The sequence below is a fragment of the Quercus robur genome, chromosome 3 (assembly GCF_932294415.1).
Source record: "Quercus robur chromosome 3, dhQueRobu3.1, whole genome shotgun sequence".
Taxonomy (NCBI): Eukaryota; Viridiplantae; Streptophyta; class Magnoliopsida; order Fagales; family Fagaceae; genus Quercus; species Quercus robur.
Genome location: NC_065536.1, coordinates 67,113,288 through 67,138,908, shown reverse-complemented (window position 1 = coordinate 67,138,908; position 25,621 = coordinate 67,113,288). Strand labels below are relative to the sequence as shown.

Here is a 25,621-nt window from a genome sequence, read left to right as displayed (position 1 = left end):
TCGCGCCATTCTTCAACTGCCATAATTTAGTTATTCTTTATCTTTTATTACTATATGTGTTGGCCAATTGTGGAGCGCCACCTCATGAGTTCCAGATACTTTTTTAGCCAACTTGGAGTTCTTGTTGTAGATGCTAAGAATGTTTGTTGCAGACTCGGCTCTCTCCTAGGATTAGGAAGTATTCTAATTTATTACTAGCTTCATCGTATGCGCTTTCTCATTTGAGGATTGCATGTTTTCTCATTAATATTATGTATTTAGAATTACTAATATAATTCGGAGTGTCATGAGGCTACTATAATTTATTATTAGCCTTATCACACGCGTTTTTTCATCTATTCCAATTTGAGGTTTACATGTTTTTTCATTAATATCACACATTTAGAACTACTAATACAACCTGGAGTGTCATGAAGCTAGTTTCAAAAAATAAACAAATATTGTGGAGCGCCACGTCATGAGTTCCAGATAATTTTTTAGCCAACTTGGAGTTCTTGTTGTAGATGCTAAGAATGTTTGTTGCAGACTCGGCTATCTGCTAGGATTAGAAAGTATGCTAACTTATTATTAGCCTCATTACATGCACTTTCTCATTTGAGATTTACATATTTTCTCATTGATATTACGTATTTAGAACTACTAATACAATCAGGAGTGTCATGAGGCTACTATAATTTATTACTAGTTTTATCATACGCGCTTTCTCATTCATTCCAATTTGAGGTTTACACGTTTTCTCATTAATATTAATGCATTTAGAACTACTAATACAACTAGGAGTGTTATGAAGCTAGCTTCAAAAAATGAACAAATATTACATGTTTATTTTGTAGCAAAAAAAAAAAAAAAAAAACTTGTGTTCTTATTTTATATATATAATTTTTATTTTGAAAATCTAATTTATAAGTGGATAAAACAATTTGAAAATCAATAGGAGAGTAACCCTATTTTAGGCAATGTTTTAGCGGCAATTAGAGTTGTATTTTTACTGGATTCTCCTTTAGTTTTGTCTTTACTTAAATATAGGGATGTAGAAGCATTTTTTAACCAAAAAAATGAGAATCCCAAACTGGTGAAATCCCTTAAATAGTAGTATAAATTATTATTATTTATTTAAAATTTAAAATATAGCAAAATTCGATGATAATTGTTCTTTGTTATCATGTCAAAATACCAATTGATTTTTTTAAAAGAATTTTTAATATGTATTTTTTAAAAGTTAAGATAATATATTGCATTTAGAAATTTTGTGTTTTTCTAACATTGTTATTAGGATTAGAAGAAAATGAAATCAAACATAGATGCCAATCATTATAAGAGTTAATCTAGGGTCATAATTTTTACTATACTATTTACAACAATTTACTACAATTATCTTATTTGATAGATTTTAATTGGCGGGTTGTTACTTTCACATAAATTCATTACTTTCTTTTTTCCATTATTCACAATTAGTCACAGATGATAGTTGTGGTAAATGGTGTGGAAAATGAGAAATTATTAGATTCACCAGGAGGATTGTTGAAGTGGTCCTCCTGGTCCTTTAACAAAAAAAAAAAAAAAGGCCTGTCATTCATGCAAATGCAACATTACCTAGTGATTTTAAAATTTTAATTCTTGTGCTGATTAAGAATTTGACTCACACACATTTGTATAAATGACATTATTTCATTAGTTAGGAGAACCATATCAGCTGTCCTTGCAGTGGATCAAATAATTTCTCGTGGAAAAGGGTGTGGTACTAGAATTTTTGTTATTATAAATATTTCACAAAAAAATTATAAATAGTATTAACTTATTAAGACACTCTTTGAACTGGGGGAGGGGAATAAGAGAAATAGAAGTGAAAGGAACTTAATATATTCATTTTCCTCATAACTCAATTTTTAATGACTCCATAATTGGGAGGAATTGTCAAGAGGCTTATAAATCAGTGGCACTACTTAGGCTTAAATTCCCTACATGTTATAACAATTGGATTATTAAAAGGGATGGAGAGAGGAATTGGAAAATAATTGCTTTGTACAATCAAGTAAAGACGCTAGAAGTTTTTTTTTTTTTGGTTTGTTGGCAGGTGATTCGAACTCAAATATGTTGTCCAACAATAAGAAACTTTACCAATTAAGTTAACTAGTAGCAGAATATATAATTTATTATCTAAATTTTATTGTAGATAATTTGTTTTTCTAAAAATTAAACAATTTCTAAAAGTAATTTATATCTCTCTATTTTACAAATATATAATTTTATCATTTTAGGTGTTTTTGATTGATATTATTCATTTTTGAAGTGGTCTATATTCTTCTAATTAACTATTGTTATTATGTATTATATTTTCCTAATTTCTTTTTTTACAACTAAAATTTGTAAGCTTCTAATTTATTATTCAAATTTCTCATTCTCATAAAGAAATTATCATGATAATAAAAACTTATTTAATTATAATTGATATTACTCAAATAATTGCTGATACTATTGACGCAAACATGTTTTTCCTCATTTTTAAGTAAGTGCAAGAAAATGGATCGAATAGATTGAAGGGGAATTGGACCTTTGGACTGTAATGGACCAAATGGACTGAAGTGGACTGAATTTTGACCTATAATTAGTAAACATAACTCAAAAAATTAATAAATAATTATAATAATAAAGTAACGTAAAACCATAACCTATTATAAGTAATATGTTCCACTGTTTTGTTTTGATATGTGAAAGCTCACTAGTATAAATACTAGAGTTAGTTTAGAATCCCACTTTTTAAGTTATGGCTAGATTGTTTTTAATCTACTCTAAAAGATACGAAACAAGAGTAATAAATGTGCAATTAACTGAGACTACTAACTTGTGCATGGGCATACATAATTGACAATTAAGTAAAAAGCACAAGTAGTATGGCAAGAGAGAAGCAAATACAAGATAACAATGTGATGTGTTATAGAAGAGGAAAATCAGAGAAACCGACTAAAAAATCTCTTTGCGACCCTACAAGCCGAATCGATCCACTAGTAAATCAGTTGGAGTACAATGATAACAAATAGACTCTCCAAGCCTAGACTACACTTTGTACTTGGACCCTCAAGTCCCATCTACCAACGGGCTTCACCAAGCCTTGTCTTCACTAACTTTATGGATTCCGCAATTGCTTCCACCAAAGATTGGCATAATCCAATGCTTCCCAATTGCTCCAAATCAACTCACAACACTCTAAATGGGTTTGGTTTGTATTTGGACTAAGAACCTCTCAAAGGATATGGAATTAGAGAGGGAAGAGAGTGAAGAAAACTAAGAGAAATGTGTAGAAGATTGTTGGTTTGCAATCTCTAACTCTGTAATGTGGACTTTTATTGTGTGGGTAAAGGTACGAGGGAAACACACAGAATTCTAGTTGTTAGTGCATCTTGTGAGTCAGTTTGTGAGTTGGTCAAGTCGCAAGCTACTCGCGAAATGCCTCTAACACTTGAGTCGTTTGAACTTCCACATGTGCTCTTCACGTGGCCTTTCGTGGGTTGTACTAGTTGTGAGTCACTCGTGAAATCCCTTGCTTCACAGTTCTTCACCAAATTGAACACTAAACCCATTGCATTTAGTCCCACAAAAATACATGTACATGATTGAGTAAATTACAACCAAATTTGTCACGGAATTAAAGCCAACTAAAATGAATTGAAAATTACAACTTTACAATATAGAAATGGTTTGTTGTTGAAATAACATTAATCAAATTTGGTATCACATTAGTATTTTGAACTAAATTATTATGCATGAGTCTGTGATTCTACGTGCATGTTGAAAATTTTATTCAAGTTGAATTTGATACCATGCACAGAAAGTTAGAATACCAAAAAAAAAAAAAAAAAAGGAAAACCATTTGCATGTAATATTTTATGCAAAAAGAAAAAGAGAGGAAAAAAAAAAAAACATTTGTCAAGAGCTTTATTATTTCTATCTCTTGAAGTTGATAAAAATGACATATGGTTTTCTAAGTGGGAGCAGCACTAGATCCTTCAACATTGCCTTGAATACTACATTAGCATACATATATAATTACACTAGTGGAATATGATTTTTTTTTTTTTTTTTGGGTGAGTATAAACTAATAATAGATAAATGGTATCTCTACCCAAGTTATTTGTATTATCATGTTAGTGATAAGTGATTGTCCTATCATGATTGATAAGTTACAATTAGGTTTTAAGAATTTGTAAATATGTAATATATTACTGAATACATTAATATATATATATATATATAAGAAATAATGGAAAGAAATTGATAACATGACAACTGATATGGTTTTCTAAGTGGGAGTGGCACTAGATCCTTCAACCTTGCCTTGAATACTACATTAGCATACATATATAATTACACTAGTGGAATATGATATATATATATATATATATTTTTTTTTTCAGGTGATTATAAACTAATAATAAATAAATGGTATCTTTGCCCAAATTATTTGTATTATCTTGTTAGTGATAAGTGATTGTCCTATCATGATTGATAATAAGTTATAATTAGGTTTTAAGAATGTGTAAATATATAATAGATTATTGTATACATTAATATTTATATACATATATTTTTTAAAGAAATGATGGAAAGAAAATGATAATATGGCCGCTGATGTGACTCAACAGAAGAGGACCAAATCTGGACCAGATTCCTCTACCATTTGATCAAATCCTTTCTTGAAGGATTTGTTGGACCGAGGGTTTCAAAATTTCCAAGAAAAGTTTGATTCAATTTTGTGTTCTTGAATAGTAGAGTTTCTGATTTGGAATTACCTTGGAGAGTCCAAATATAATTTTGGATTAGCTTGTATCTTTTCTCTATTCTGAGATTTCTTGAGTGGGTTTTCAAGAACTTGAAGCATTGCTTGTGGCTTCAATTGGTACTTTGTCATAATCAGTTGATATCCTTCAAGAAAACTAGGTGAAACAATTTGCAAGGCAAGTTGCTACCTTGATTGAGATAGTGCTAAATTCGTATCCTCCTTGGATGAGTATATAATAATAAAAAAAAAAAAAAAAATACAACTATGATTCAACATATATTAAGATGGTAAACATTTATTATACACAAATAGACATAGAAGTAATTCATTAAAAAATATATGTAGAAATGAAAATAACTTAAACAAAAAAATGGTTAAACCATTTTGAAATTTCATAATTTTCTTCCCAATAACTTTATATAAGTTAAGATATACAACTATGTAAATAATCAAAAATAAATCATGAAAATTATTGTACTGGTTAATTTATTTTCTTAATATAGATTTTTTCTGTTCTTTTTTTTTTAGAAGAAGATTTCTTCTTTTTCTAAAATAAAGACTAAAGAGTATTACATTTTTTTTTCTTAGAAGAATATTACAATCTAAACCCCATAATTTAAGGGAATAACAAATTGAATTCTATAATTTTAAAAGTAAAAAAAAAAAAAAAAAATTGAGCTTTGAAAGTAATAAAAATATAAAATAAATTAAACAACTTGTGTTTGGCCCTTGATATTGGTTGAGGATTAATTTATTATATTTTTAAATTTGAGTTTAAATTGCTACTTTTGAAACTATTGAGTTTGTTAAATTTATTATATTTTCTAAATTATGGTTTAATAATATATGTAAATACTTTTTTAATTTTTGAAAAATAAATAGATTATTGTGTTTAAATACTACTTATTTGTTAAAAATTGAAAATTTATTACTAAAAATACTATAATAAAATAATTTTTAAAAATATAAATAATATCATAAGACTCAAAAATATACTAGTATGTGCAATTTTTATTTTTTATTTTTTATTTTGTTTTTGGCTGAATCTTGAACACTACAGTACCGCGAGATCCAGCCAAAAACGCAAACGCTGAAAACGTGGAAACTGCCGCTATCCAAACTCACGACTTAATTCTTTGGAGTAAATGAAAAAGTGGGGACCGATTTGAATTTATGATGAATGAATGGGTTTACAAAGGATCCATCCACCTTGATCAGCTTTCTTCAATGGAAGATCCTCAAGTCCACATATTCCACTTATGGTAATTTCTCTATTAACTGTTCCTGTGAACAAACATATGACTTTCTTCAGTTTCAGCTATCCAAGCTTTCCTATATTGTCTGTCAACTCTGACACTGACTACCTCAAAAGGGTGTCCTTATTTTGTTATTCTTCTTCCATTTCTGCACCTGGGTTTCTCTGATTTTCATCTGATGGGGTTTCTGTGATTGCTCGATAGCCATAGAAAAAAAAAAGGGCATTTGGGTTTATCATTTCATGCTTTAGTTTATGTGAAAATTGATTTTTTTACTCATTAGTTGGGGTTTTGGGTTCACTGTTTGCATCTCTGCACATTTGTTGATTAATGTTGGAGACAATTACTATAGGGAAATTTATGGACAAGTGGCTCATAAAGATTGAAACTTTAGGGTTTTGGGTGTTGAATTTCTAATTTAAGATTGAAAATCAAACTGTTTGTGTTAGACTGTTAGTTCACTGTATGCATCTCTGCAAAATTGTTATGGATTGTGGAGACAATTGCTACAGGGAAATTTATGGGCAATGGCTAAAAAAATGAAACTTTTGGGGTTTATGGTGTTAACTTTTAAGGATTTTGTAGTGAACCATTTTAGGAAACTTTCCTAAAATGGTTCATTAACAAATGCCTGGCATCTGTTAACCAGAACCAATTTTTAATAATGAAACTTTTTGGGTTTTGGGTGTTGAATTTTTAATTTAAGATTGAAAATCAAACTTGTTTGTGGTAGTTTTCGTCTGGGATGGAATTACAGGGGCAAGCTTTTAGGCAAATTAGTTTTCATTAGTGAATTGCATTAAAGTATGCATATTGTTTGCGCTTGTTGTTTCGTTTTTCTTATGGTAAGCAATATTGGTTACTACTATTGGTTCAAAAAAGTAAACTCAATTTAGATTTGATAGTTTTAACATGCTTTGTTGAGTGCTGGTCTAATTTTGTAATGTCTTAGAATTGAGAAAACTACATCTTGAGATGTAGTACATGTTTTAACATGTTTTCTCTTTCTTCTCCTTCTAAATGTAGCACACATGTTGTTACTTATCAAAGAGATGGTTTCTTTAACTTCCATTTGAACACTTCATTTTTCCCTACTTTGAGCCTGCTGATGGAAATATGATCTTGAATTGATTAATTTTTTTTTTTGATAAGTAAAAAAGAAGTATATTAAGAGATCTACCTCATGAAAACAGAGGCAGAACAGAAAGTACAGGGAGAGAAACAGACAGAAAAAAGAGAACTATAAAACAAACAGAAAGCAACATAGAACTAAGTACAGAGAAGAGAGCAAAGGAACAAAGGGAGGGAATCACTAGAGGTGAGTCCCCAAGCCCTAGACCAATCAATTTATTTGAGTTTCTTCTAGAACACTTCTACTTTTCAGCTTTTACTTCAGAAATGTAAAAAGAAGATGAATGGTATCAATACCAATGGCTTTGATTGCGTATACACTCAATTACCAGCTTGCATGAGCAAGATTGTGGTTGTGACACAGTGGCATTTGGATACAATCTGATTTGTTTCTGATACGGAATCCCTGGAGCAAAATATTTGATTGTGAAACAAAGCAGGAGAAAGTAAAATCTGATGGAAGAATCGCAGCCTCTTTATGGTCCTCCTAATCTTACTGAATCTGCATCTGCTCATAGTAGTGAGAGATTTCATTCAAATGGGAATAGGAGTAGAGGGTCTAGTATTACAGCAGGCCTGAAGAAGAGAGGTCACGGGAGTCGATCTTGGATAAAAATTGATAAAAATGGCAATTCAAAGACTTTGGAGCTTGACAAGGCTACTATAATGAGACATTGTTCTTTGCCTGCCAGAGATCTCCGACTTTTGGATCCTTTGTTCATTTATCCTTCTACAATATTAGGACGGGAGAAGGCAATTGTGGTCAGTCTTGAACAGATACGGTGTATAATCACAGCTGATGAGGTTATCCTGATGAATTCCTTGGATGGATCTGTTGTGAAGTACAAGTCAGAATTGTGCAAGCGCCTTCAGATAAAAAAATATCAAGCCGGTAAGAAAAGCATACAAAGTTAAATTTTTTACTAATCTGAAATGTATACTTGCTTCAACCTTCAGTAGCCCAATGTTAAGTTCTTGCTGAAAGTGGGTGCTGATGTTATGCTAAGGTGGTTTTGTACTCTTCAAATTTAAAAAGTTAAAATGCTGCATAAATTTCTTACCATGTGTACTGATTTGATTCAGAGGATCTGCCTTTCGAATTTAGGGCACTGGAACTGGCTTTGGAACTAATATGCATGTCTCTTGATGCTCAGGTATGCAATACACCACAACCTTTATGGGAACATCTTCATTGAAAATAGACCTAATTGAATATGCTATTTGCTCACAAAATATGGAGATAGAATTCTTGTACTTCGTAAAGCCCTGATGCTACTTACTAAACAATTATGGACATCCTTGGTCAAGCCCCAGTTTTGACTTACCTGGGTGATTCCTCGAAATCGATTAATGTGCTAGTGGCCACATTGTTTTGGACCACAAATGAGTCACAAGGTTGGGTTGGCTTGTATATATCTTTTCCATTCCATCTGATAGTCTGTTATACTACCTGAAGAGAGTGGAACCAATCGGTCCCTGTTCATTTCAGACTCGGTCTTGGAATTGGCTTTTGCTGTGTTCAGTCTTGGCTCCCTCTTAGTTGATATGGTTGGTTTGACACACTGAGAACCCTGAGCACAAGGGCTTCATCTCTCTAAAGGTTGTAAATAGCAAGCACCTTTATGAAATATTAGCTAGAAGTTTGTATGCAACCTAGCGTAATGCATCCTTTCTCAGCATAGTCGTTTAAAACTAAACAGGTATGTGATGAGGGTCTGCATACACAATAATTTTGCTTGCTTATTCATTTAGTACTCGAAAACTTCATGTTGAACTTATATTTGCCAACCTTGTGATTCTACAACTGTGTATCTCATGCATGTGGGAGAGAATGCCCTGATTGGATATGACAGCTATCTATTTCATTTTTCCACATTTCTTTAAAAACTTCTTTTCACATCTCAACTCAAAAAATCTGCAATCTCAATTGCTTAGAGCCTACATGGATTCTTCTTCACCATCAAGTTCCATCTAGATCCATTCCCTCCACTAACCTCTTGTCACTCACATCCATATTTCTTAACATGAGAACTTTATTTTATTTTATTTTTATAGGTGAGTTACACACACACCTAGTGGGTCTTAAACCCACCCTTGACCTCACCTCCACATAGCACTTGCAAGGGAAGGAGGTGCCAGTTGAGCTAGAATTCATTGGTAACATGAAAACTTAGATTAGGAAAGGGGGGAAAAAGTCTTGCATGGGCAATATATGGACAGGATTGCAACCAACGTCTGAAGCTTAGTATTTTGTGTGCATTGTTGTAAGATTAGTGGGCTTGGTAAAACCAGGGTTCTATTAGAAGGTATTAAGTGAGGAAGAATAGATAAAATAATTATGTTTGAAGTATCATGTAATCTACATTTTTGAGTGTTATGTGAGTACGAATTAGCATTGGGAATTTGGAAGGGCCACCTCATAAATTAAAGCATGAAATGTTATTGTTAAACCCCTCACATTAAGGAGGTTCTGGATTTGATAGGTATATGAACTGGAAATGGAGATGTATCCTGTGCTAGATGAATTAACAACATCTGTTAGCACCCTCAATCTAGAACGCGTACGTAGACTCAAAGGCCACCTCCTTGCCTTGACACAGAGAGTTCAGAAGGTAAATATTTTAAATTTAGTCTTATTTGGATAACTCTATGCTTCTCATGCTCTATGTAACTTTAATTTCCAGGTCCGAGATGAAATAGAACATCTCATGGATGATGATGGTGACATGGCTGAAATGTATCTGACTGAGAAGAAGCAAAGGTCAGAGGCTGGTCTAATTGATGTTTGTATACAAACACATACCTCAGGTGGGGCCCGAGAGGTTTCAAAGTCTGCTCCTGTTTCACCTGTGGAGTCATCCACCAGTGGATCCCAGAAATTGCAAAGGGCTTTTAGCAGTATTGTGAGTTTGAGCAAACATGGAAGCTTAATTAGTTCATCAGATGCTGGGGAAAACATTGAACAACTGGAAATGTTACTTGAGGCATACTTCATTGTCAGCGACAATACTCATAGCAAATTATCAACGGTTAGTGATTTCCTGTAAACCATATATTTGGCCTTTCATTTTTATTTTATGTTTACAAAAAAAAAAAAAAATCATGATTTAGGCCACTTTTTGAAAATCACTGAGGTACTTCTATCACCTTATGTTCTTATGATTGGCTTTGCTATGTCTCCAGTCACATATCTTCAATGAAGGAGCCTGGGTATAAAATGCTTATTTTTCGGGCCAAAGCCAAAAATAACCTTTATTGATTAAAATTTAATAGGTTTTAGTCTCATTCAGTTATGGGAATAGGGTCCTCCAAATAGTGCCCTAGAAGATTGCCACTGAATTTGCAGGCACTGATATCAAAAGCTTTATTTCTTTTATTGGTGATGCAGCTCAAAGAATACATTGATGATACTGAAGATTTGATCAATATTAAACTGGTAAGGCATGATTTAAAACTTCCAAATTTTATGTTGCCTTTTCCTCCATTTATTTTGAATTTCAAAACATTTATACTAAAGTTCTAGCTTTACACTGTTTACTTGAATAGGGCAATGTTCAGAACCAGCTGATACAGTTTCAGTTGCTTCTTACGGCCGCAACCTTTCTGGCTACAATTTATGCTTCTGTAACAGCAGTATTTGGAATGAACTTTGCAGACTCAATATTTGACCATCCATCTGCATTCAATTGGGTTCTGGTTATTACTGGGAGTGCCTGTGGGCTTTTGTACTTCTCTTTCCTATTTTATTTAAGGCGCAGGAAAGTCTTTCCATTGTAAAGTGCACGCTGTCTCAAATTAAATGACAAATAAGGTTGTCACTACCTCTCTATCTTGTTGTCTCCAACACTCATTTCGTTGGTGTACCTTCCCTTCCCTTAAATGCAGGAGCTGGCTCAATCTGAGATCAGGTCTGCAGAAACCATTATTTCAACTTGGTTTGTTCTATTTTTGTTTAGGGTCAAGAACTATAAATAGATAAAAAGTGCCTGGTAGCTTTCCTAGTAACATGGGGATATGTTGTGTTATTTTAATTGAACATAAAAGGGTTGGGTATTTCACCTTTTGTTTGCTAGGACTCTAGTAAGATAATAGGCCACTAGACTCAATGGTTGCTAGACATTAAAATTACATGCTAGCTTGCCTCTGCCGATGATTTGTTGCTAGCACAAATCTGGGCTATCATTCGATGACTTCATACTTTCTATAACCTCCAGGCTGTAAGGTTGGTAATAGTGGCCAGATATCATTCTAACTCTAATCAAGTGTGTCTCATTCTCCCTGCCCCTCCTCTCTTTTCTCTCCCAACTAGTCAAAAAGGTTTCAGCCGATGGCTCCATTGTCAGCACCTCTATAACTAGTGTTAGAAGTGTGCTGATGATACAATAGAGAATACTATTAGGCAGCAGAAACTGTTGTTGATATAGGGCAAAACTTAGATACAGTAATTTAGGTTTTCAACTACTTCCCAATTAAATTCAAGGGGATATTACACTTTGCCTACCTGTGGTTCAAAAATTGACACTTTACCCACTTAAGGTTAGCTCTGTTTGTCTCCCGTTACCCCACCTCTGTTTAAAAATAAAGGTAAATTAATATTTTTGTTACCATTTTATGTCTCTCTCCTCTCAAAACATAAAAAAAAAAAAACTAAAAAGTCAAAGGAAAAGATCCAAAAGCTAGGTTTTGAAAAAATTAAAACTTAACTTTTACATCTTCTTTTCATGTATTAAAGAAGCCTACATGTTTTATTAAGAATATGCCCACAGTATCTAAACAACGATAAAAATATCGACAATGCAAAGCTTGCTTGGATTGCTAAAACGGTTAATAAAAATCATGGCATTGGCATTGCAAGCAAATAGAGAGCCCCTACCCGTTTGAGTCGTTGCGAGCCTACCCCAAATGATATTGAGGTTCTCCATATATGGCAAAAGGTAAAGGTGAAATAGAATGCCTGGATGCAGATAATCAGCAATATGGAGAACCAGCACATCGATTGGAATAAAGCTAAAATCAGAACTAAGGATCCAAAGTTCTGGAAAAAAAAAAAAAAGTTGGAAGGAAAGTTTCTTATTTTCTTCTCTGTTAATTTCACTTTTTAATTGATGTTTGTTCTTCACTCGATATGTTTGTTGCTTCTCTGTTTTGTGTTTCCATGTTTTCCTCTTTTATTTTTTTTTTCATTCATGTTCTTGTCTGGTTGAAAACAAATACAAAGCTCACATGAGAATCCAATTCACACACAATAAAAAAGAACAAAATAAATGGAAAAGAAGTGAAGAGAGAAAACCTTGCCTTCTATTTTGTATGGATGGGTCGCTCCTTGTTGCTCTTGTAATTTCTTAGCCGCACATCTAAAAGTTGATTCATGAAAAGAAGATATAAAAGTTAGGTTTTAATTTTACAAAACCTAGCTTTTAGATCTTCTATTCCCTTGATTTTTTAGTTTTTTATGTTTTAAGAGGAGAGAGACATAAAAGGGTAACAAAAATACAAATTTACCCCTATTTTTAACAAAGGTGGATAATGGAAAACAAACAGAGATAACCTTAGGTGGGTAAAATATCAATTTTTAAACCATAGGTAGACAAAATGTTTTTTGAGCAAACCACAGGTGGGCAAAGTGTAATTTCCCTTAAATTCAATGATGGCTACATTGGCTAATGCAGTACAAATGATGTTGTTAGGGATCAATGCAACCACACAGTTGAATTTAATTAGAGAGCTTAAGGTATAACACTTAAGGATTTGCACCTTTGAGGTAAAGGGAAGCAACAGCTACATTACAGAAGTCTTGAACTTGGCCTCAAGCTCTTGACATTCACAAATTCTTCCTTGAAACTGACTAGGAGTTTGCAAATTAGTTGAAGGTTCTTCACATCCTTCGATTCTCCAAGTCTTTGGGATATGAATACTATCATTGAAGATATCTGTCAAGCGAGGGTCAGGTTCTCAGCGCATTTCTTTTCGAAAGTGGATAGATCTTACATGGAAGCAGCTCTTCTGGAATTGTATCCAGGAAGAAAAAGGAATTTAACAACAAATTGCCAATCCCTATTATACCTGATATCAACGTGAGTGCCATTGGAAAATCATGATTTCACTGTTCAGAACATCACCACCCTTTTCACACGAAAGAATCAGATAATATAAAGATTATATTTTGTAACTGAAGATATAGAACATTCTAACTCGGAAAATCAAAAGTTCTTTCTCCTTTTTGCATTCAATCTTCAAACTGTCAGATCAATTTCTAAATATGTATTGAGTAAAAAAATTTCATTGATATCCATAATTTAACTGTACATGTATTTTTTCCCTCTGTCATCCTATAGACCTAAACAAACATTAGTAGAAATAGTAAAAATATTGCATGTCAATTAAGAAGGTAATGATAGAATAGAATGCCTAAAAAAACATTTGTTGATCTTGATTAGTTTGTTGAAGATTTATAGTTTTTCAAAAAATTTGAAACTAAAGCTTGGTTGTCGTGGTTGTTGTTTTTCAACCTAGCATCATGACGTTTATTGCTTATTCATTGATTTCAGCATTCTTTGAGCATTTAAAACCTTAGAAGAACCTTGCCTGGTCTTCTCCACAATCTGCTTTATCAATAGCTTTGCCATCTCATGATCGTCTTCATCAACATCTTCACTCTTTCCTGTATTGTTACGATCTAAATTCCTTGACCATTTCTCTTCAATGATATCACATTGTGAACTGGACTCATTAGCCGTACCATCACCATCTTGACCCTTCAACATATTTTTGTGAAAAGGATTCAATTCTTTCTTATCACTGTTGTATGTTGTTTCTGGTGGAGCCCCTTCATCTCTTATAGTCATCTTGGTAAATTCTTCACAAGCCTCAATATATAAATCTAGAGCTTCCCCTGACGTATTTATAATGAAAGGTCGTCCATCCACATTGCCTTCATCCATAAATGTTGGGCTTTCTTGGGTTGAAGATCTTTTTTCCACATACAAGTTATTTTGAGAGATCATATGTTCTGATTCAATGGCATGCAACCTCATCTGGGTGTCTTCAAGCACAGTCTCAAGTTCCATGATACGTGCTTCAAGCTGCAAATGAATTACCTCATGGAGACGTATGCTCAACTCCCTAGGTGACACTCCACAGTCTGCTGTATGAGTGTAATCGGTGGAGGTGGAGGTCCCATCTACAGATAAACAACCAGGTGGCCTAGTGAGCTTGAGGGGTGGCAGATCTTCTTGACCAACATCAACTACAAAGTTGGGATCCAGCTTCAATAAAGAAAGAAAAAAAAAATCCAGAACTGTTATACTACAGATGGTAAAAGTAAAGGCTTGTTGTTTATATAGGAAATAGAAATTTAATCTCAAGTGAACAGATAGAGTAACAATAATATGACATATAAACGTAACACATATGGGGCAGTGTTTATAATTTTAAGTGGTGGATGATAAATGATAATTCTTGCTAAAGGTGTGATCATATGAACCAAAACCTATCAAAGTAACAGCAGCAGATGTTAAAATTTGCACCAAGAATGGATTGGGTAGTTGGAAATAACACAACTGTCAATTGATTATCAAAAGAAATGTGGCCATAAGCCATATTGCCATGGGTAATATGGAATGGTTAAAATAAAACAGGTTCTATGTAGCCAAGTTGAGTTTTATTTAAAAAAAAAACTACATGCACCCAGACTTTTTCCATCACAAGAAGCAAAGCTAAGAATTGCATAGGACTGATAACAGTATTGAAGCAAGAATACCACACTTTCCATCAAAAAGAGAGTGCAAATGATGGAAGATATAATCTTGAGTCTGCCTTACTAAAAGCAACTTTTTAGGTTATCTTAAGGTTACTATCAACATCTGTGTCTTGTTGCATAATTTGCAATAATGTATTGCCTATATCTTACTGCAGACATGCACAAGCAGCACAACTCAATTCAGTTTCACAGTTGTCTTGTCAAATACAGTGTTTTGGATTTGTGTACTGTTAGAATTATGGTTAAGTGATTAAACTCATCACTTTCTGATAGCTTAAACTTTTGGGATAATTGGTAATTTAACATGGTATCAGAGCAGGAGATCCTGAGTTTAATCCCTGTCTTCACTCCACCTCCCATTTAAAATGTTAAATTCCCACTTGTTGGGCTCTCACTTATTAAGGGGAAGTTTAGACCCACAAGTAAGGGGGAGTGTTAGAATTATGGTTAAGTGATTAAACTCACCATTTCCTGATAGCTTAAGCGTTCGGGATATAGCATAGAAGGCCTACATAAGCAGCACAGAATTGAAGACACTTTAGATTCTCCATGGTACTATAGTGTGAAGAGAAGTCAGACAGACTAATTATATACTCATTTCAAAATTAATAATGACTCAAATCTTTCATTTTCAATATAAACTATGTGTTGGAGAAAAAAAATATATTTATAGAGAAGGGTTAATCAGAAAGTTAACAAGTTTTATAAATTAGCATTCCGATGCATATAACAAAACCACATAACTACGAGATGACCATAGCCTGTCTTTGTTAAAAAAAAAGTATGCATTCAAATTTTATTAGATTCAGGGGCAAAATTACCTCAACATCGTTTGATATTCTGTCTAGACTATATGTCTTCATGTTTAATTCCAACCTCTCTAGTTCAACTTCAAGCTCTGCCTCAATTTTACTTTTTGCCTCAGAGTCATCTGCCTCCTGATAATCTGGCTCCCTCCCATCATATTTTTTAGATTTATCTAATTCTAGCTCAGTAAGAGATGCATTTGGTATATGATCGAGGAAAGAAAATCCATTTGCTCCACAGGATTCAAAATCCTCATTACTGAGCTCTTTAAAAGTATACAAATCATTAATCTTGAGCTCCTCATGTAAATCTTGAATCAAGTTCTTAGCCTGCTTCAATACAGCATTCAAGTTGTCCACTTCTCTTTTAATAGCAACTATGGTAGATATTAGTCCAATATTGGCACCAAGAAAGAAAAGAAGCATTCCATTGTGTGAACCTGATTTTCAGTTAAAATATTTGAGAACAAAAACAAAAGGAAAGATACAATCATGTATCAAGCAAAGAACTTTGGAATCAAGATTTTAGATGAATGCAAACATTGCCTTTTGTAACAAGTAGTAGGTCTCCAAAAACAATTTCCTTCATCATTTTAATTTCTGTGCGTGGCTTCCCTGTCCACCAAAATTAGATTAATCTCATGATTGTACTAAACTTTCATTATGATGATTTAATCAACTACAACCTTTTTATTTATTTATAATTTATGAGAGAATTTCATTTAAAAGCATAACAATGTACAAACAAGCAGAATGAGCCTGTAAACTTGTACAGGACCAATACAAAGTAGCAGCAACTATTTATATATAGTTAGATATAGTTAGTACACCTATATCTAACACTAAACATTACTCCTTACAGCAACCACATCCCTGTAACAGTTTCACTGTCAAGATTGTTCTAGTTTTCTGGGCAAAAATCTAATTTCTTGAATTAGTATATTAAATGTTTAGATATAATTGATTTTATCAAAAGAGTGGCTAAGAATTCAAGAAAAGCATGTGCCTACTTATCCAACAAGTTGATTACCTTATAAACTTTCTATTCCAAAAGAATCAAGTAAAAGCAGCTATAGCCATACATTCAATTAAAGACAAAATTTCTTTCTAGACAAGTTCTTATCACATTTAGCCTTGCCAAAGACATTCAAGGAATATAACATGAAAGATAAAAAAGACATAAAAGCAATGCATTAAAGCAATGTCATCAAAACCAGAATAAAGATCACAACCTTGAGAATGAAATGCTCCACCATCACCACCACTAGAAGATGCCCTTGTTTGGCAACAGCTCAATCTTCTAGACTGCTGCCCCTTTCCAATACTTCGCTTCATTTTACTCACAATTTGCATGTCCTTGAAACTACTGCTATCTCTGCAGATTACTTGGTTCCCATCTGTCACCAACAATGGTCTAATGGCCAGTGTGGTTATTGAATGAATTGAATTGCACACATACTTTTCCATTCTAGCACTCTCCCTATACAGCTGAGCTGCGATCCTACTTTCTGAAGAATTCACTGGCTTAACAAAATGCCCACAAGACTTACTTCTAAGCTGCCTGCTTCTACTACCAAGAACACCAACTTCATTCTTTGTTCCTTGAACATCACTAGTACTGGCCTCTCCAGTGGCTTGCAAGGAAGCTTCTTGGTCCTTTGGAAACAGGCTCTGCCAAAATTCAGCTATGTGCCCAGCTGCAGTAGTTGCTGCAGCCACCAACAAATCCATGATCTCTTTTTACTTTGGCATGTAAAGTAAAACAGTCACATCCTCAATTCTTTTTCTTGAAAACCCTGTAAAGTATATGACTATCTGGATTGAAAAAAAAAATGAAAGAGATTAAATCAACTTTGATTGTGTTGTTAAAGAAGATTGAGAGAATGAAAGAAAAGGGTCATACAAGAAACGTTCTGACCAATAAAACAAATGAGAAAGTGTTTGCAGTTTAAAAAGTTAATGTTTGGCACAACTTGTGAGGGCCGTTGTGCCAAGTTCCTGACCACCAAGAGAAACAAACAACGTACGTTGGTCTGTTATCTACTAATGTATTGTTTGGGATGAAATGAGGTTCCAAAATTAATAAGATGAAAATGACACTTTCTTTCCATTTTTAAAATGGAGGTGTAAATTTATAACAAAAAAGTAACAATGGGAAAGTGAAGTGTCACACAATTTACCCCAACTTTTACAATTTATTACTCCGTTGTCCACTTTGAAAAGTCAATTTTCATAATTTTTCTAATTTATCATTTGTTTTATTTAAAAAATCATTATGCTTATCTCATTTGTTTTTTTTTGAGCCTAAATTAACTAGGCTAATTTTAAAAAGTTGTACTTTTTATTTGAAATACATTATATTTTTGCTTACAATACTGGATATTTTAATGTAATCAACCAATTTGGAAAGGAAGGATCTTAGAAATGAGAATTCTTTTAAAAGCATGTAACCCTCTTCTCTCTCTCTCTCTCCTTTTTTTACAACAATTGGGGATGGGGGATTAAAACCCAACTTTAGGCCGCTGAATCATAAGACTATTTAACATTTGAAATGGGGTGATGGTGGTACATCTGAAATTTGATGACACAATAGAGGATATGTTCTAGTTTAAAAGTAGAAGGATGTTCAATATGTCTGTATTTGGTAGCCTACAAATTTATGGTAGGCTTAGAGTTGTGTTGTCCTTTTTGGAAAGTTTGGTTTGGTTTTACAGTGGTAGTGTTTTTTTTTAGCCTTATCCAACGTTGTCCTTATAGGGAAATTGGGGCTGGTTTTACAGTGCTAGTGTTTTTTTAGCCTTATCCAGTGTTGTCCTTATAGGGAAATTGGGGCTAGTTTTACAGTGCTAGTGTTTTTAGCCTTATCAATCATAGATAACTGGGATCAAAACAATGTTCTGAATACTAAACTTGTTTTGATTGTTTTCCTTTTATTTCTATGTGTGCTTATGGTTGATTACAACGTATAGATATATTATTTTTTCTTAAGAAACAATTAATCTCGTTAAAATCTTCTTGTGTTCATAGGATGACACTAACATGAAGTTCCTAGAATTTTCACCATTTGTGATAAATGAATGGTTCAGTTTTACTACATCATCTTAAATGGAAACCAAAATAATTGTAGTTAATGTTTGTATAAATGTGTGCAAAATGTTAAAAGATACCTTGGAGTTTGGATTAAATTCGTACATGCTCTTATACTCTCAATTTAGTGTATTTTTCCATTTAAATGTTGACGACATGATAAAATTTAAACGATTCATTTTTTTTTTTTTTTTGGCGATGTTAATTACACACTGGAGTGTACGGTGTGTGTCACATCAATTGAAATCATGGGTTCAAAACACGATTTTGGTTAAATTGTAAAATCTTGTTTTCAAGATACAATTTCACCATTTCAAATTTATAACTAAAATCGTGTTGTGAATACACAATTTCCAAGTGACGTGTGCATGGTGTGTGCACTTCACGTCATGCAACAACAATCTTCCTTTTTTTTTGGGGGGGGTGGGGTTGGGGGGGGGGGGGGGGGGGGAGGAGATAGGTAGATTGTGGAGGAGGGCTATTCATTTAACCATGAATAGTTAACATTTTAAGAACTCTATGATAGAGTTACCTTTAGAACTCTAAAGCATCTTAATCCAAGAAAAGAAAAAGAACATGGCTGGTCTAAAGCAGCTAGTTACACGAACCACCACCATGAAGATAAAAGTTACAAACATGAATCAATGATACTCTAATGATAATTACAATTTTCCCTTTTAGAGTGCACCTTCCCCTAGTGATGTTTATATAATTTAAACAAAATATGGTAAAATTCTGATGCTCAGCATGAAAAGAGAATTTTTTGGGTCTTTGATACATTTGCTTTTGAAATGAACTTTTTAATTTTTCTTTTTACTCCATGGCATGATGCCTTTTAAGAGTTGTCAGCTGGCATCTGCTGTTGGTGGGCATGGCTACTTCAGCAGGGCATAATGCTATACTGTGAACAATTAATTCACTGTTTCTTCATAATTGGACCATGAGTTTGAATAAAATGATGATTTTTTCATCTATAATGTTTGATATGATTGGCTGGTTTGAAGATTAAAACACATGCAACTCATGAGATAAAAGTTTCAGAAATTCAACTAATTACAAATACCTGTATTTTGACATATCTTTGGTTTATTACAGATATAGCATCCTGTCTCTAGCATTCAAGTAATGATGTTGATATTACTTAATTCACAATTTAATTGTGGTAAGACAATAATAATTGCCTTTAAAAAAAAAAGTCATAACTATTGTGAAGTCAACACAAGAACCTCATCATTCAAGATGCTAGGGTCATACTTGGGCAACTATCCACAGTGCAGGCCAAGATGTCCCTGTAATCCCGAGAGATTCTGAAAGAGTCGTAAACCTTTCCATCCCTGCTCTTCTTGTACTCAAACAACAGGTTTGAATGGTCAAATGCAGTAAGTTTTATGAATCCATAGTCAAAGTCTCTAAAGAAACTCCATTTTGTTTGGAGGGTTGTGAATGGTGAAAGGCTTGCTCCTGCACCACCAGCAGCCACATGAATTGTTCCATTCAAGGTGCCCTTGTAGTAGTGTTTCTCTTCATTGGTGCAAATATTCTGCAAAAAAAAAAAAAATGGCAATATATTGTTAGTTTAAAGAAGAGTTGAATGCAATACATTTTCGGGCTCAATTGCTGTTAGCTAATATTTATTTCACAAGTAGCATGTCTGTCATTTGAAAGGAGATAACGGTGTTGAGACATCATACCGTCAATAACTGACAGTTAACAGGTATTTGGATACCTCACTATTTTTATGACTTGTTTAAAAAAAAAAAAAAAAAAAAGAACAAACAAAGACATGAGAAAGGACAGCTATTTCATGAAATTTTTATTTAGGTATTACTTGTCTTCTGTTTTCCAGAAATGGAAATTTTTTCCCAAATTCTAAAATAATAACAATAATAAGTAAAGTGGAGAGCCACTATTGTGCTTTGACTTCAATATATACTCATTTCTCAACCTCTGCAATCCTACTTCTGTTGATATGCTTGCCCAAATAGGCTATAGACCATTTTAAGTCAGGTCTATGAAGGGTTTGTTCAAAGCATTACTAAGATATTGGAGCCAAAAGCGCAAAGAAATATTAATACACCATATAATTCTGTGAAGTCTTTCCTCTTCATGTCTTTATAGAAAAAGCACATACAAGTGACTTTCACATAAGAAGCAGTTACATATTTTCTGTAGAAGTAACTTCAAGAGAAGCGGAAATCATTATTACTAATGTAACTATTACTACCATTGTTGTTCTTCTTGTTGTTAATGATTTCTCTTGGATATTGAAAGCTAATAAAGGATCATTCTTGGAGATGGGAAGAAAAGCAATCAGATATGTCTATATTATAAACGCCAGTAACTTGTTAGTCACAACTCGCAAAACTTATCCTCAACATTGACAGGTTAATTTGAAAACATGCTATCCAATACTACATTTTTACTGTGACACCATTTGACTTAAGTGTAAAGGCACAATGAAAATGCCGTAGTTTCGCCAGAAAAAAAAAAATCATATTTCCTTCCATGTTTGAGCAAGATGCAGCAGAAAGATGTGGATAAGGATAAGGTACATCTTTGTCACTACAGAGAGTTATAAGACTACCTGGTATATGGGGCATGTCCTTTCATAATTGTGCACATGGCCATACACAGCAATGTCCACCTTGTATTTCTGCCAGAGCTTTTGCAGGCTCTCCCTCCCCATTGGTTCCTCAAATGATCCTTCTTCTGCATAACTGGCATCAGATGAATAACCAAGTACTCGATGTGCAAGAAAAATTAGCCATGGTTGCTTTTGCCTGTCGACTGATTCCAAGCAGTGCTCAATGAACTTGTATTGCTCAGTTCCCTCCCTCCAGTCAAGTTCAGTGTGAGCTATGCAGAAGTGGAACATGCCATAATCAGTGGAATACCTGGAGTGGAGAATGAAAACAATATTGTTTAAACCACTTTCTTGCACATCTAGAAATTAAGTCCTATTGTAGGCCACATATGGGGAGATTGATGTATTGGTACAGTATTAATAAAACATATACCTATACAGCTATAGGTGAATGCCAATCACTTAGCAATCTACTTTTTCATATAAAAACACAGACATATAGGTGAATGGAAAGCAAAACAAGTTTGAAATGATATTCCTATACCAGAATTTGGCTCTGTTCTCAGCGGGGACATAAAACATAGTCTCTGCCAACACGCCACATTCCCCCCCAAAGTCCATATTCCCATAGAATGATCCAGTCCTTGGCCAGTCACGCTCATGGTTACCACTATAAGGATTGTTCACCAAGTGGCACATAAGACAAGGTACAAGACAAGTATAAGCTTAAATATTATGAGCGATATTTTAAGATGAAACCTTGCAATCATGTATGGCACTGTTGATGCAATTGGCTCAACCTGTGCAGTAAATTGGTCCCACTGTGAAATGTATCCATTTGCATAACAAATATCTCCAATGTGGAAAACTATATCAATGTTCTTTAAGTCTCTAATAAGCTCTCGAGTAGCGTTAAGAGAGCCACGCTGGAAATTGTTATATTCGTTGGAACCATCAGCTTCAACCTGCAGAGGGAAAGGTTTAAGCAAAATTCCAAAAACTACATAAAAATTGGATAGGGCTTCAAAATCTTAAACATTGATCCTAAAACTTAAAGCAGCAAATTTTTAATACACAGCAGATTTGATCTTGGAGATCAATATTCTGAGTTTAAGAGAATGAAATTACTGTGCATTCAAAGTGAGAAATTGAATATACTACTGTAAGATGAGGCAGATATTTGTACATTTAATATTATAACAAAAAAAAATGCTAAGCAAGATAAATTAGTATGCTGCTGATGATAAATATAAATAAACTGCAATAACCCACACACAAGTCATTGATTAGCCATGGCTGCAATATGGGACCAAAAATAACTACACATTGTAGAGAATTTTGACCAGGATAAGGAGATGCTCTAAACTGATATTGTTGACTCCAAACATATGTACCATTGAACAATTTATGCCCCGGCTTGTAAGTATATCTGTATAATCATCAATAAAAAAACATAATTGAATGTTGAGTTACTCATAAGTTGAAATGCTGAAAGTGAAATTTCAACAAAGTACCCAACCAATAACTTCTATGGTTCCTATCTTAGAATCAAAACTAATCTAGTGAAAATATTCCTATTTCAAATTCAATCCTTTTGGGTCTATGGGTTAGCCCATTGGTTGTTATTGCTGGAGAGGTGTTACTGATTGATGAAATAAGAAAAGAAATTTAAGAGCTTGTGGATTGAAATTTTCACAAAATTTTGGCCAAAAAGTAAAAACTTATGCTCAAATAAAATTATACAAAGATTAATATTATGGACATATAAATGCATAACAAAGGAGGTGCTGCTCCTCTGCATAAAACTTGGCCCAAAACCCAATTTTTAAGAGTTCACACCTAAAATCAAAATCATATGCAAGAATAAAGATACAACATACACTGCATTGGGCCACAACTCATTCAGAAAACTAGTATGTACAAATCCAGGATCCCGCCATCCCACTGTCCTTGCCGGAGCATCTGCTCATATACAACAATAAGATGAGTTATGGACCAATGGGAAAGAACTCAAGAACAGATTTTGAGTGATATTTCAACAATATTGAAAAGAAAAATGAACCATCATGCAATTCTTTTGCAAATGTGTCAACCTTCTGAACATAATCTGTCCCAATTCTAGGGATAAGTTTTTATTTTTTTTTCTTTTTCCTTTATGCATGCTGGTGAGTCCTGATGTTTAGAGTAGCAACATTCCCAGATAGTTTTTAAGAAAAAAAAAATTCAAAACGTACGAATTTTACACACCACACATGCTGTTACGATTGAAAGTCAGTGTCCCAGCTGGAGAATGCACTTGGTCACCTCTTTTGGACCCCACTCAACAAAAGCTCCTGCTTCATTGATCCCATATCCACTTGTCCATGTCACAGTCATCTGAGTATCAATTCAAAACCGTGTTATCTACTTGAAATTGTAAGCTTCTTAATGTAAAAGCAGTAACCTAAGGTAACATTAGAATAAGTATCAAATGTTATTAGTTCAAGGAAAAAAAAAAAAAAAAAGAGTAGAAGAAGGTGCTAGAAAACTAGTGGAACAAAGGCTTCAAGGTAAATGAATAGCTTTACAGTACAAAGCAGAACAGGCAGGATAAATACATGTGCTGTGTTGATAGTCTATGCACAAAATAAGCAGACCTACACTTGTTATGTCATGTATGAGCTTCAATTATTAAAAGAAAATAAAAATTGGACTTACTTCATTCCATTGTTTCCCTTGAGCTAAGCGTGGGTAAACTGGTGCATTTGGATTTGCAAAAGCTACTTGATTCGAAACTGCCACCAGCTTAGGCTATTATACAGAAAATAAATACATAAATAAACAAATTGCAGAAAAGGTCAATCAAGTTCTAAATGCAAATAGCAAAAAGAAAGCTTTTAATGTAAAAAAGAGAGGTCATGAAAATGGAAAAAGAAAATGAAGGAAGACAAGAGGAGAGCAAAAAGGACATAGGTAGAGGCCTTGCAAGAAGCCATCACTGCCAAGGTTTTAAGGAAAATATGGAGTCAGCATTCAGAATAGCATATATGGATTGAGTTAGCCAACCCAAAGTAGTTGAGATTAAAGCTTTGTTGTATATGTACTATAATCCATGAAGCAGTGATCACAAGCATTGTTTATATATGAAATTTCCAAAATATCAAAAGTTAAATATTTTTTTCTTTCTTTCAAAGAACTAAACAGGAAAACGTAATATTTCATTTCATAAGAAATATTGCTTCGTATAAAACAAATATGTTATAATGTAAATATGCAAATATTGACATTTGTGAGCATACATTTGATAAGCCACCAGAAAATAGTGCGAATGAGAAATCTGATCTCTGATTAATCAGCTGAAGCTTCAAATATCCTTTACCAGTGTCTTTGTACTCAGGACTGGAGTAGTTTGCAAACTGATACTGCAAAAGAAGACAATCCAGTTCACACTTTTAGCTCCTTTTCTATGTCAAAGAAGATCAGGGCAAGAAGAATTTCAGAAAGTCAATGTGCTGTGCAGGATGAACCTTGATAGGTGCAGAACATAGTAGTGGAGGATAAACTCTAGGGTTTACTTCAGGGCAGGTGGAAGCACTGAAAATGTTGAAGTGGAAGGGCTTCCAATTAGATCAATGCCATTAAGGTTTATTACAAGCATAACAAAACAAGAAAAGTTCACAAGGTTCCAAATGTGGACTGAAGGTTCAGAAATGCATTGACATTTACTCACTTGAAATTGGCAGGAGAAAATACTCCTATCCAATCATCAGCTGATGGCTTTGGAGAACTATACTCCAATGTCACCCATTCTGTAGTTTGCTCCTAAAACAGTGAATAAAACTTGCATCAGCCGCAAAACAAAATCTTCGTCAAGCACAATTTTAGTGGTTTGATCCCCCAACACAAACTACAATCCACATAGGAAATTCAATGGCCATATTTTATTTTTACAACTAAAAAGCATGCAAACTTGAAGATCATCAAGCAAGTTCCTGATTAAAATACATATTCTAAATAATTAGACAGAGATGAAAGAAGCACAATGATGTTGAGGCTTACGTTTAATCCGAGGACTGTAGGAGAAGCTTTAATATAAGCATCACGATTAAGATCAACTGTTGCCTTATGAATCGCAATTTTTGACAGAGGCTGATCCCCATGTGACCATGCCTCTTGAAGGGTTGTAAGAACCAAAAATATTGCCAAGGACAACAAATTTAGTCCTCTCATCCCACCCAAGAT

General features: G+C 33.6%; 2 protein-coding genes and 1 pseudogene across 3 annotated transcripts; 1 reads left to right on the top strand and 2 right to left on the bottom strand.

Annotated features, from left to right (window-relative positions):
- The first annotated feature begins 5,835 nt into the window (after positions 1-5,835).
- Positions 5,836-10,985, top strand: LOC126719025 (magnesium transporter MRS2-5). Of its 2 annotated transcripts, none has more exons than XM_050421510.1 (7): positions 5,836-6,039; positions 7,418-8,056; positions 8,248-8,318; positions 9,648-9,776; positions 9,849-10,193; positions 10,553-10,600; positions 10,711-10,985. In XM_050421510.1, exons 2-7 carry the CDS (start codon positions 7,621-7,623, stop codon positions 10,939-10,941), a joined length of 1,260 nt encoding a protein of 419 aa, XP_050277467.1. In that variant the 5' UTR covers positions 5,836-6,039; positions 7,418-7,620; the 3' UTR covers positions 10,942-10,985. The 2 variants fall into 2 exon arrangements, with proteins under 2 accessions (XP_050277467.1, XP_050277466.1); XM_050421509.1 differs by having other exon boundaries at positions 7,400-8,056.
- A 2,703-nt stretch (positions 10,986-13,688) lies between these two features.
- LOC126719981 (uncharacterized) lies at positions 13,689-17,736 on the bottom strand. Its single transcript, XM_050422473.1, has 3 exons — positions 16,962-17,736; positions 15,745-16,169; positions 13,689-14,429 (listed from the first exon to the last, which is right to left on the bottom strand). Exons 1-3 carry the CDS (start codon positions 17,458-17,460, stop codon positions 13,689-13,691), a joined length of 1,665 nt encoding a protein of 554 aa, XP_050278430.1. The 5' UTR covers positions 17,461-17,736.
- Positions 17,737-19,840: 2,104 nt separating this feature from the next.
- On the bottom strand, positions 19,841-25,621 carry LOC126719019 (probable inactive purple acid phosphatase 1; annotated as a pseudogene).